General features: G+C 39.5%; 1 protein-coding gene across 4 annotated transcripts in view; it reads left to right on the top strand.

Annotated features, from left to right (window-relative positions):
- atp2b4 (ATPase plasma membrane Ca2+ transporting 4) overlaps positions 1–14,164 on the top strand; it is a 146,536-nt gene that overhangs the window by 109,663 nt on the left and 22,709 nt on the right. For all 4 annotated transcript variants that reach the window (XM_030051193.1, XM_030051190.1, XM_030051192.1 and 1 more), the window contains exons 12-16: positions 1,214–1,451; positions 6,067–6,246; positions 7,395–7,482; positions 12,402–12,508; positions 13,727–13,918. In XM_030051193.1, coding sequence (XP_029907053.1) covers positions 1,214–1,451; positions 6,067–6,246; positions 7,395–7,482; positions 12,402–12,508; positions 13,727–13,918 — 805 coding nt within the window. The remainder of the gene's footprint in view (positions 1–1,213; positions 1,452–6,066; positions 6,247–7,394; positions 7,483–12,401; positions 12,509–13,726; positions 13,919–14,164) is intronic.

Below are 14,164 nucleotides of genomic sequence, written 5' to 3' on the forward strand. Positions count from 1 at the left end.
GGTATTAAAATGCAATCTGTATCCCAAATAACAATCAATCTGATTACCAGAGTACCAGAGTTTTGTGTGAACCCAAAGCAAACAGTTGCATTTTAGAACTAGAATATAATTTTCCCCACCATTTATCCAGCCATTGGTCCCAATTGATTCCACTACGATATGAAAATGAACGAGTATGAAACGCTGTCAATGAAACAAAAAAATGATAAAGCTTAAAGAGAATGGGTCAGGTGACCTGCATTTTCTCCTAGACAAGTAACTGGCCATAATAATTCCTTTCAGTTTTTAGTTCTTTATACTTTTTATTTTGGAGCATACTCCTGTATATGGGACATAAAATCTTACAGTGATTGCATTTTGTCTCTGAGTAATGATAATACCACAGGGACCTTAATGAAATGAAAAGTTTTAGTCTCCGTGATGTAAAATTTTTTGACATTTTGATCGTGTCAGCTACTGCAAAAGCTGTTTCCCATACTGATGTTCCAAAAACACATACTACAGAGAGTTTAATTTTACATGTAAGTGTAACACCAACTTTCCGGTATTACAGCGATATGGGAATAGGCAAGGGTATCATATCGCAATAACTGACACTAATTTTCTTAACTTGTGTGTAAGTTATGATAAATGTTTTATGTCTGAATAACTTAGTAAAATGCCAAATAAAATGATCTTGTCACCTATCGATGTCATCTCAGATGAAGATGCCATGAGTTACTATCACTGAGGAAGGTGGACTGTAATGTCAGGGATGTGTTTGGAAAGGGGAGGGATGGGGGCGCTGAGCTTTTGTTGCATTCAGCCTTGTAACCATTAGATGCCGCTAAATCCTACACACTGTTCCTTTTAACATGAATTTTTCCTTATACGTATAAGTTATCCAGACATACATTCCATTTTAATGATTGGTTTGAATGGGATCATGTAGTCATAGATGAATCTGTGGTTGAATGTGTGGTGTATGAAGTAATGGGTAGATGGGGATCTGTTGAATGATGGTTGAACATGTGGTGAACACAGTGGGATGGATGCATGGATGGACATGCATTCCTACATTCCTGTAGGCTTTATCACAGCTCTGTTACTGATGCACTGATAACTGAGGCAACAACTTGGCTTTTTAATCCACTTTCCCTCTGCTAATGTCTGCCTCATATTCTGCCTCAATTTTCCTGCAAACCCTCCTCTTCCCTCTCCTTCCCCTTCCTAGATGCTCTCGTATCTTGGACGCCCAGGGCCAGCCACGCATCTTCAAGCCCAAGGACCGAGATGAGATGGTGCGTAAGGTGATTGAGCCCATGGCCTGTGATGGGCTGAGGACCATCTGTGTGGCCTACAGGGACTTTCCTGCAGAGGCTGGTGAGCCTGAATGGGACAGTGAGAATGACATCCTCAGTGATCTGACCTGCATTGCTGTGGTCGGCATTGAAGATCCTGTCCGTCCTGAGGTATAAGACAGGGTTGACCCCTACTGTGCAATTAGATTTTCACCTCTTAGCCTATGTCCCCTCTGAGTCATTGTTGTGCAGTCCTGTGCCATACATACAGAGAGAAATGCCTTGCACAATTCAAAACCTTGAAATTAAATTCTGAAAGGGGAAAACTAAACTTTGAAAGCTTCAAACTTGTTTTGAAAGTTTGGAGGTCAGTTTTGAAATTTTTGTAGGAAGGAATTAGCACTTGTGTTTGAGATGGAAAGCTACAACACTTTTCACAAAGTTTCAGTACTTAAGAAATCAGTAAACCAAATTTAAGGTTTTGTCAGCTTACAGTTGAAGTCCCATGAAAAAGTGGGCACCCCAGGGGACAGAGCCATTTTATCTTAGCTGATCACCTGCCCTCTGTTGAAATTCAAGCTAGTCAGACAAAATTCCAAATTTAGTTAGTTAGGGAGATAGATAGATAGATAGATAGATGTAGACTATATTTTATACATATATGCTAACATAAAACTGGATCTTCAACAAATGTTGCAAAACAAAAAAATGACTGTTCTATATGAGTAGCGGCTGTGCTCAGGCAGTGTGATGCTCTGTGTCTGCTGTGTCCCTCTTGTATGCTGCATCTTTCTTTGTAAATATCAAGCCCTGATTTGCTGATGTTAAGCAAAGCCATCTGGTGTCTGTTAGGTGAGGTAGAGCGTGGTAATGGTGCATATCTGAAGCCCAGTGGAGTGGAATCAACGTTGACAATGCTTCCAATCTTAGTCCCTCAGACAGACACACACTCACACTAACACCGGCTTCACAAACCAATAAAGTAGATGACAGAAACATGATAACCTTAACTCTGTGCAGCATACAAGTTTCATCCAGCCATGAAGACGAAACTGCTGAATATCACAGGTGTATACATTTTAGAAGCCCTCATCTGTTAAATTAATCATATTGTTCGCCATTTATACCAATGATCCCCTGCTGGTTGCTGGTTACATACAGTTTTGAATGTCAAGACCATGAGATGGCAAACAGAATAGAAATAGCTTCATAGCCAGCGGGAGCTGATCTATCATTCAGCTCCCAGTTGGGTTGAAAGGGCAGCTGGATGACAGATAATCATTTATCAAAATATATAATGTATGTAATACTATGCAAGGCTTTTCAGCCATTTAGCTTTTAACCTTACATAAAATACTTATTACTATGTTTGCATACTATTACCTGTATAGTGTATTTTCATACTAAAAATACATTTAAAAAAAAAAAAAAAAAAAACAAGCACATAAATGAATGAAAACATAGGAAACATTTTCTTGTGCCACAGCATTAAATTGCATCCATTTGGGAATCTTGGACAGAAGTTGATGCAAAGTTATTGTGGCAGGGAAGTGAAGAAATCTGAAAATTCCTGTGACAGAAAAAAATGCCATGAAAGTGTTAATTGCTTTCTGATTGAGATTCAGCTGTCTCCCTGTCAAAATGTGTTGTTTCGTCTTGAAGTGAAATACTGTATGTGAAGCAGGGTTTTTTTCTGCCTCAAAAAGAAGCTTAGATGAAGTTTCAGCATGAGCAACCTGGCTTTGTCACTGCAGATAATCTAACACCCAAACTTCTTTTTTTTGCACTTTAATGCTTTTCTAGACATCAGTTTTTGCCATACACTAACAGAGGCATTATTTATCTTGAATCCAATTTATTCATTTTTTCCATGGCTAAGAAGACACAAACAGACACAGTTTCTCAGTATGAATTAACTACTTTGGGTTCCCTGACGTTTTGGCTGATAAGCCTAACTGGTAACTGTTTTTATCAGGATTAAGTTATTTTTTCGAGAATCAGATGAGATGTCATTATGCTGTGATGAATCAGACGTGCTGTGATGAATCAGACGTGCAGAAAATTCCCCAAAATCTCTTTCTTACTTTGATTCGTTTTGGAAACAGTGTATGTATACTTAAAATTTCTCCGCTGTCTAAAATACATAGTGACCAACAAACAAAATTCTTCATCTGGGTAATCAGAGCATGCAATACATGAGCAAATACTCAGCTGTGTAACTGGAACACACACACACACACACACACACACACACACGCATGCACGCACGCACACACACACACACACACACGCACACACAAACACACACACCTAAAACAAAACTTTTACTCTCATGTGCCATAACTGTTCATACAGCAAAGTCAGGTGGATTTACTCAGTGTGAAAACATATGAAAAGTAAAGTAATGATATTATTTATTTTCAGGAAACACTGTGGTCCATGCATGTAAAATCAGAACCTTGCACATCCAAAGAGTTAAGCTGATGGCATGATGCTTGTTGGGTTCCAGTTTGATCAGTGTATGTTCTGCAAACTGCGTAGCGGTCACATGCCACGAGTGGGGCTACATGGTCAAAATGTCAATAGTTTGTTGATATCATGATACTAGATTAGACTAGACTAGCTATCATCTGGGATTTCGGATCACCTTGATATGGCCTAAATGTTGTATTTTCCTGGTTTTAAAGACTACATTACAGTAAAGAGATGCAGTTTTCTGAACTTACTGTACTGCTGTAGCTGTTATGTGCCTCTACCTGCTTAGCTCATCATATCCACATTACTGATGATTGTTGATCTAGAAATCTCATTATGTACCGGACAATTCTACGAGAACCTGGGCTTTTCGCCATTACTTACCACTTGTTTCTTCAAAGGGTGAAAGAAGTGAAAAAAAAAATGACATGCTTCTTATTATCCATAACACAGTTACACATACAGGTTCACTTTGGCTCACTCCATCAACAGAAATACACAAATGCATCTTTGCAAAACTTGGCACAGACATGTAGCTAGCAAGCAAACTATTTGCCCATACCGGTGGAATACTAGTTTCATTTATGGATGGCATTTGACTCTATTCCTGAGTAGTGTTGTTTTTTTTCCCCTCTGTTTAATTTCTTCATTGCCTCCCATGATGAAGTTATGAGCAAAAGTGGATCTTTTCACAGAGAAGAAGCTGTTTTCCCATATAGTGATAGAGGGATGATAAAAGCATAAACTGTGTGACAGATGACAATGACACAACATGCACACTATCTCAAACATACACATAGTGTGCTTCGAAGTTGTGTAGGAATAAGCAGAGGCTGTCAGGGCTCAACAGTCCTGCTAAGACGGACAAAAATAACGTCTAAACAAACTGAGCTGAGCTAAATCCTGATAGAGGAAGGAGTATGGAGACATGCACAGTAAAGCAGCCTCACTCCAAACAAAAAACTCTAAAATAAGCAGTGAGGGAAACTGGGTGGATGGGAGCAGGTCTACACTCAGCATAGTAATGTGAGGAGTTACTTCATGTATTGATGTATTTTTCACTCTGGACAACATAAGGGGATGCACTTGCCCACAGTGAACAGCATGAACTGATGAAGCCACTTGGATAAGGGGCGAATGTCTTTTAGAGATATTACTAAGTCCTGTTGACCAGATTCAACTTCCTTGAGATCTTAAAGTTTTGTTAGTTTTCCTTAGTTTTCCCATTCCTATCTGCAATTAGAATAGGAACTCTGATTTAGGAACTGTTAATCTGTATTGACTCTTTTCCTAAATCAGGTTCTAATCCTAATTACTGTTCTTACCAAACAGTTAAGGTAGGATGTGCAAGTCAAGAAGTTTCTGTAATATGGCCCCATCCATCTTAAATATTAAGATTTAAGATAGGAAGTCTTAAGAGTCTAAGATAGGATTTTTTTTTTCCCAATTTCATATTACTGAAGCAAATCCTAACTGACTTCAGTGTCTGCATGGTGACTTAAATTCAGCTTCATAATTAATAGACTCTAAAAATAATGAAATAGCCTAGAATCATCAAGCTAATAACCAACCTTATTCCTACCTAAAACTTCTTTAAAGGGGCACAAAGGTTATGGCACTAATTTTGTATATGCATACTGGCAGTGCTCGTTTGAAAAAGAAATCCGAACCATGGCCACTTGTTGTTGTTATGGCTTGTAACCTCATAAATTACTCAGTGCTAGAACTGGTCTCCATTAGGAATTAAACCAAGCTGGTGAGGTCAGTGTGCAAGGGTAGCATGAAACTGTCATATGCCTACTGGCGTTACTGGCCAACAGGCCACGACCAGCCTATCAAAGGAAATTGGAGGAGGTCTTCTGGTGCTGTCTGATTTATTCAGCATCACTTCAGCAAAGTAAACACAGCTTCCCATCACCCAAAATACATAGTGCCAGAAACAATGTTCACCCTTTCAGAGATATGTCCAACAGTCTATAAATAAATAAGCAGCCTTTTCAGGCCAGCCTTTTCTGCCCTACTTGTCACAGTGGACAAATGCATCATCAAAAAGAAGAATGGAATTATGAAGAGAGAATTTTATAATCTTGCCCTTCTAAAAGTGGAAATTGTTGTTAACCTCTGTCCTTAACATTCATATTTGATATACGGTTTTTTAAACTAGCAGTTACAGTTGCCTGAGTATTAAGACGTATTGTGTCCTATTACCCTATTGTCAATAGTGATGCTCCATACAGTTGTAAATCTTGAAAGTTGAGCCAATGATAACTCCATATGTCTCACATATTTCATCTTTCTGACACTTCTCCAGGTACCTGAGGCTATTGCTAAGTGCCAGCGTGCTGGCATTACTGTACGTATGGTCACTGGGGACAACATCAACACTGCTCGTGCCATTGCAACTAAGTGTGGAATACTACTTCCTGGAGAGGACTTTCTGTGTCTGGAGGGCAAAGAGTTCAACCAGCAAATCCGCAATGACAAGGGAGAGGTAAAACTAGCTGGAATGGTTATTAATGTATTTTACTTAGGTTAAAAAGAAATTCATGCCACTTTGAAAAGCAATAATTGCAATCAAATACCAAAAAATGCAATGTTTACAACATTACTTTTCAATACTGACATGCAGAAAATGTTTCATTTTAATCCTGAATACATGAGTGGGGATTTTCTTTTAAAGAATGAAGCGCTGAAATGGTGTCAAAATTGAATGCAAGCCACTTTGCAACACATTCCACTGAGCTAAATCGCATACAGCTGTGTGATGCTTTAAAGATGGCTAAACCAAATGCAAAGAACATTGTTGCATTTCTTCCTGCCAAAATTGAATGCAATGTTAGTGACCAAAAAATAAAACCATATTTATTTTTTAAATGTATTTATTTTTTCTAATTACCTCCGCCAGTGGAGTTGGATGGGAGTTGTATTTTCACCCCATTCCGTCTGTTTGTCTGTCTGTTAGCAGGATATCCCAAAAAGTTATGACTGGATTTGCACAAAACTGTGGTTAGTGATGGGGCAAGAAAGAGCTGATTAATTTTTCATGTTGATTGGTCGAAAGGAGGCATGGCAGTGGGTGTCACCAATCACAAAAAGGCATAGGATTTCCAAACACATTCATGACACAGCAAAATTTTGTGGAAAGCTTGGTCAGGAGGCAAGAGAGAGCTGATTGCACTGGCTGGCCAAAATTGGGCACGGCAGTCCATAACTTACAAATGGATTCGCATAACACTGCAAAATTTTGTAGTGGGAATGGTCATGAGCCATGGAAGAGCAGAATAACTTGTCATGATGGCGGCTCTACATGGGGCATGACGTTGGGCATGGGCCTATCACAAAACGGTGGATAACTCACTAGGAATGCTAAGATTCATGAACATTGCATTTCTTCCTGCCTGGAAGAAATGCAGCTGTTACTGCAACTGTATTTATTGCAACTGTATTTATTTATTTATTTATGTGGCATGTTTTTGCATGGTGTTAATGAAAACCAGTGTAACATGTGCAACACATTTCCCATTGTTCACTGTAACACTTGCATTTCATTGTGATATGAGTTCCTCTCCATATGTTTTCTGTGAGATCAAAGATCGATCAAAGTCAGATTTCTGACATTGTGTATTTTGTGTAAACTAGGTGGAGCAAGAGCGTCTGGACAAGGTTTGGCCCAAGCTGCGCGTTCTAGCTCGTTCTTCACCAACAGATAAACACACTCTGGTCAAAGGTGGGTAAATTTCATATTTGCAGGTTGACAACATGAGCAGAAAGTCGTGGTAATGATCAACTGCTGATGACCTAATTTGTCTCAGCCTTGTCTTGGTCTTGGGTATGGGTCTCAAATGTCTCCATATCCTTTGCTACATTTATTCACTTATTTTAATAACCAGCCTCCAACCAGTTAATCTCTCTGACATTGCTAGGCCTAGAAACCTGAAAATCAATAACCGACTTACTGACTCTTTTCAGAAATAAGACAGTTGAGCATCATAGTACGACTAAACATTGCTAGGGCCATGGCAGAAGTAACCTGCTGGAGCTTCCATCCTACTAATATAATAATATCCACTAGAATTGGCTAAAATTTCTGAAGAAACTTTAAATGTGCTTGCCTGCATTGCTGAACCAGTCTAATTTACTTTACTATGTCAGTAGCAAGCAGTGGTATGGCTGGTTGCTGCTAGCAAAATATGACACTCTATCCCTAACAACCCTAACAACCTAGAGTCAGGAGACTCCTCCAGCACTAATGATGGTTGTCACAACACGTATCAACGGCCTGGAGAAGGCTCCCACACAGGTTAAATAGCTGGGATTCCCTACTAGTTGGTCACAACTGAAGAAGCTTCTTGGATGAGAAGTGAAATATCTTCAGAAATCCACAGCTGAACTGACAGTTGTACAATTTCCAAAGCAAGTTTCTGCTGGGAAAAAACTGAATTTGACATGGCAAAAATGTGTGAAGCCACCAATCATAAAGTACCTGTTTAGCAGGCAGTTTGTGGGCATTACAGCTAGCAAAACAATTATGCAGCATGGCTTTGCCAGCTTTGGACTCTACTCTCGTCCGCTATAGATGTCAGTTTGTTTCTCATTTGGTACTACCAGATTCAGCACAAAACGCTAAAGAGATTGAGAACAAGTGGCTGTTTCGGTAAGGAAGCGCTAGCAAAACCCCTTTTGAACATGACACCACCGGCTTCTGATGGCCATAACATCCGAAGTAGGCGTCAGTTTCCTTCCACTTAAGATGGCTACATAGAGGAGAAAACACTGAACACTTTGATAGGTAATATGCCTATGTTTGGTCGGAATTTTGGCCACAGTAGATGAAACACAAACTTAACCTATCTCAATGAGTGTGTATGGCACGGCTAGAGCAAGGCGTGACGTCACTTGCTCCCATAGACACTCATTATATTCTCTGAAATGTCCTTCAAACTTAAACTGTGTTTTCTACTAAAGTACAACAGATAGCAAGATGATATTTTACAAACATAAAATTCCTCTTGTGCCAACACATTTAAACTTCAAAGTGGAGTTTTTTGCTCAAAGAATGAGGGAGCTGTGAGGGTTTGAAAATGCATGGTTTTTAGCCGTTTTCCCATTCATGTGTGTTGTGTCCAGAAAGCCCAAGTTTAATCTGTTATTGCGGCCCAGGTACTCTGACTCTGAAGCAGCAAAGACACACTTAGATGAGTTTTCCGGTCAGCTGGGCGGAGGGGAGATGATCCAACACAGTGCACAGATGTGTTCCACATGCTCCTCCCAGGTGGCACTGTAAATTACAGTATCATCCAGATATGCTGTGGCAAAACCAGAGAAACCCTGAAGTACCTTGTCCATGAGCCTCTGGAAGGTTGCTGGAGCACCGCGCAGGCCCAACAGTAGGACCCTGAACTGGAAGGAACCCCATGGTGTCAGATGGGCCAAAATTCTGTTTAAACAGGGATTATGTGTTTGCCTAAAGGCAAGCACATACATTTACATTAATCTTTAAGTCATCTAGGTAACCCATTGAACTTTAATTATGGGTTCATGTGCCACAATTATTTGCAATAAATTTAAAATTAAATTATTTATTTATAGTGTCAAGCAACTGAGATGACTATGATACGTGTATATAAGGATTTACAGTGGTGCTACATGATATCAGGGCCAGTTGCACAGACATCTCTGTAGCCACCTCATGACCACAGGCCACACACTTTGTCTGAGTCAGCCAATGAGAAATACTGATTACATGGTTATGTTCACTTCCTCCAAAAAGGCACATCTAAGCTACATGTGTCAGCCGTAGCAGCTTCATCTTCTTCATACACAGTACCATTAATTTGGGTGTCGCATGATTTAGGTGAGGAAGCTTCAGTGCCCAAGTGAGCTCAGGCTCAACCTCAGGAACTTAGTCCACTGGTTTCAGTTTCACCAAGTAAATGCTGTTCCTGTGCATGCAGTGTGTCTCATTTACACAGAAAGGAAGCAAAATGAGCACAAACCACGTTGCCTGTGTTGTTGATAATGATGACTGGTGTACTGGCCAAAACAAGGTTGCGGTTTTGTGACCTGATAAAACAAAATTTTGGAGCACAGTGGAGTTCAGTGGTGTGTGTAATGTAGCTGTTAGAAAATTGTTGATTTTTATCTTCTCATAGACCAAGTCAGCAATAAAAAAAAAAAAATGAAAACCACGCCAGTCTTATCTCTTAAATTTCAGTGTGAAATTTCTCTCATTAGCCTTCATCTCTGACTTTTCCATTTTTTCTTGTGAAGAGGACTGAATGACAAGCACTTTGACATGCATGTCCATATTCATGACAGATGTTTCATCAGCCATTTATGGCTAATGGTGGGAGTTAATTGGATGGATGCTGAGAGGTTCATTTATGTGTGCAAACTTAGAATTTGATAGGCATTAAACAAAGGGACACTTACATAATGGATATGTACATTCAGTTTCATAAATCAGTATTTTCTGCATGTGCACATCTCTTCTGTGCATTTGTAACCTTTTTGGGTGGAATCTACACAGTTTAAATAAATGAGGGCTCTTCTCTTGGTCTCTGCTGAAGTGGTTTTGCTAGAACCCAAGCACTTGTGGCTTTGAATGTACTATACATTTCACATATTTTTAACCACTAGCCTGAATACTGCAGCGACATGTTTTCATTTATCAGTGCATATGATAAATGCTATGATAAGTGCGCTTTCACGAATATTTGCTACTGTGTGATTTTACCTAAATATTATGGGTACAACTCATTTGTCATTTGCTAATTACCTCCACCAACGGAGCTGGAAGTGGCTGATATTTTCACCCCATTCTTAGCAGGATATCTCTGGAAAAAAAAAAAAAAAAAAACAACTTTGTGGAATGGTTAATCATGGGCCAAGAAAGAGCTGAAACTTTGCATGCTGACGGGTATATGACTTCCAAACCAATTCACATAACATGACAAAATTTGGTGGAAAGCTTGGTCATGGGGCAAGGAAGGGCTGATAAATCTTCCACAGCAACTGGCCATAAAGCGGGCAGTGTGTTGGGGAATCTAACTTTTAAAAGTAATTCGTTGCATGGCTACATTACTACATTACTGCCAAGAAAAGTAACTCATGTTAAAGTGTTACTGAGAAAAGTAACAGCACCACCTGGTAGAGCGCATGGCAGTTGTTGACCGCAGTATCCTGTGTTGGAATCCAGGCCCAGGTCCTTTGCTGCATGTCAGCCCCTCTCTCCCCCTGCCTTTCTTGTCTCTTTCTACTGTGACTGTCCAATAACACAGAAATGCCAAAAAACTCTCTGAAAGTTCAGAAAGGACATTTAATCCTGACAGAAGTCTCGAGCAGGAATCTCTAGCTAGTTTTCAATGAAACACTTGGAACACTCAGACACATTTCAAAATGCATGTATGTGACAGCTCTGGTATGTTTCTGCTTATTTGTGGCCTTTCTCTTCTAGTTCACACTGGAAGAATATAAATCCTGAATCAGTTTCAATCTAGTCTTTCATGTGTTTGCATGCATTTCAGAGAAGACACACACACACACACACACACACACACATACATTCTCAGTTAGGCATGCATGGCCCAGAGGTTTGTACATAGCAGACCTTTTCCCATTGCTGGCCTCTTCAAAGACCAACTTGTTTCATCTCAGTGAAGGTGTGCAAGTGAGGGTGGGGTATGTGACAGGTGTGTGTTATGAATGTGGAGAAGAGCTAGTAAATTTTAAATAACCCCTTAAATGTGGTTGCTCAGCTCCATAGCAATCCTGGTTCCACATGTTGTGGTAAGACTTGGAATGCTGTTAGTAAAGCTTGCTCTCAGTACATTAAAAGTAGGGGTAGACTAATATGGTTTATCATGGTGCTTTTAGCTTTTTGTTTTATAGAAGATGAAGAAGAAAAGAAGAGGGAAAAAAATCTATATTTTCTGTTCCATAAAATTTAAAATGACTAATTGACGGCAATGGGTATTGTCTACATGGATGAATGTGACTCAGCCCAAGAAATCCAGGGGGAAAAAAGGATTTTGTTCCTGTGATTTGTTTCTAGACGTCATGTGACATCCAGGGATCTAGCATCACTGATCTGACATATCATTTTAATAATTATAAACGTGTTCTGTTTTTTTTCTCCCACAGTTTTTCAGCTAATTGTTTCTAGCTTTCTGGTCTTTTTTCTTGTATTTTTAAACATTTATACTCACATTCCAGTATTTTTTATCATTCATTTTTTTAAATTAAAGTTATTTGCTTTTCCTCCATGTTATTGAAAGAAATCAAGTGGATTTGTTCTGGTTTCAAAGGGGTAATTCACTAGACACAAAAATATGGATGATTATTTAAACATCATGTTTTAAACTTATGTGACAAGTATGACACATAGACAGTTCCATAATTTACACTAACCGTGTAAATTAAAAACTAAAAAATCATTTCATATCAGAGTCCTGAGGGGAAAATCTCTTCAAGCAGGGGTCCAGGGCTTAATGAGAGTCACCTCGGGGGTCCAGAACATGAAAAAGTTCTGGTGGGTGAATTTCAGGGAGAATGAATGTGGTGCACATGCCTGGCCAGGAACCTTTTCTGAATGTTAATGTATTCATTAAATTGTAATGGGGTATTTTTCCCCCTCCTGTCAATCAGGCATCATTGACAGCACAGTGGGTGAAACCCGGCAGGTGGTGGCTGTAACTGGTGATGGTACCAATGACGGTCCTGCCCTCAAGAAAGCTGATGTTGGATTTGCTATGGTAATAATTTCTTTACAGTTATCTCAATTTTCTAACTGTTTTCTGTGTGTTTGTGTGTGTACCTATCTATCTATCTATGTGTATGTATATGTATATATATATGTATGTGTGTATGTGTGTGTGTGTGTGTGTGTGTATAAGTCAAAGGCTTCAGGTTTCTCCATACAAGTGCAATGGATCATCCAGGTTTGACCGACTCCCTCGTGTTGCAAGAATAAGATCTCCATCAGGAGCGTGCTGCTCCTACAAGTTGCATGCACATGAATGACCCCCAGCAGCCAAGATTTTGAGCTGCAACCCAAATCCAAAAACATGTTTTCAAGAATATGCACAATCTGTGTTACCTGGAGATACAGGTGCAGATGGAGCTGTGAGAGACAGTCCTAGAATAACTGAAAAGTTGTAGTGTGCATGTCTGAAGAACCAGCCAAGGCCTGCTGAGCTGGAGAGCCTCTGCTACCAGGAGGGGGGAAGTGCTTCTAGCACAGCTCCAAAATCTCTCCCTCTCAGAGGATGCAGCTGCATCTGCCTACATCACCAGAGATTTCCCCACCAGTCTGAGTCCTGCTGTTTTGTACACTTTTTTCCCTACTTTCCAAAAATGAAATGGAAAAGGTGCTACAAGCCAGCAGGACCTTATGGCCAGCAGTCCTCAGAGTAAACAATCCAATAACAGTCTGTTTCAAACAGTGCGTGGGTGAATTTGCTTCTGCTCAAGGGCAAGTGCATCATTTCTAACATGAGGGGGATGGAATGTTAAGGAGTAATACTTAAACAAATCAACAGCTTTGTGTCACTTTTATTTTGTGCATGTTATTCATATTTTTGAACTTAACCCTATAAAGCCATTTGTATCATATATGATACACATTTTCAGTTCCGTTTTTCGTTTTCAGTTTAATCAATACTTGACCAAAATACTGTTGTATACCTTTGAACACTTCCTCTGTTCACCCTGGACCATACCATTGGCACTTCAAGTGCATATCATATATCATACACCAGAAAGGTTGTGTAATAACATATTTTTTTATTTTTTTATTTTCTTATATATTTTGTTATAGGACTAAATAAAGGGTTCAGTTTCAAAAAAATTGGAATTTTCTGCCAATTCTTTCATAGTTCAGGCTTTATAGGGTTAAGTTTGCTTTTCAAATTGTAAATCATTATCATTATAGCATCAGATCATTTCACCAGTCCTTGCTTTGCATCCTATAGGGTATTGCTGGCACAGATGTGGCTAAGGAGGCCTCGGACATTATTCTGACTGATGACAACTTCACCAGCATTGTCAAGGCCGTCATGTGGGGACGGAACGTCTATGACAGCATCTCCAAGTTCCTGCAGTTCCAGCTCACAGTCAATGTCGTGGCTGTCATTGTGGCCTTCACTGGTGCCTGTATTACACAGGTAGGCAGGAATATATAGTACACATCATAGGCAGCTATAAGGAAAAGGGTGGTGGTGGGTGGGGGGAAGTGTGTACTTAATAACTTTGAGAGTTTCTCTTTAATTGTATTGAATTTGCTTCCTTTTCCAGTATGCTGAATCTAAATGTCTTTTCTATTATGAAATGAAAACAAAATGACCAAAATTCCAAATTTGGAAGAAAAATGGATGAATTTTACCAAACATCATCTTCCATATTTCTTGTGT

Source organism: Myripristis murdjan, chromosome 5 (assembly GCF_902150065.1).
Source record: "Myripristis murdjan chromosome 5, fMyrMur1.1, whole genome shotgun sequence".
Lineage (NCBI taxonomy): Eukaryota > Metazoa > Chordata > Actinopteri > Holocentriformes > Holocentridae > Myripristis > Myripristis murdjan.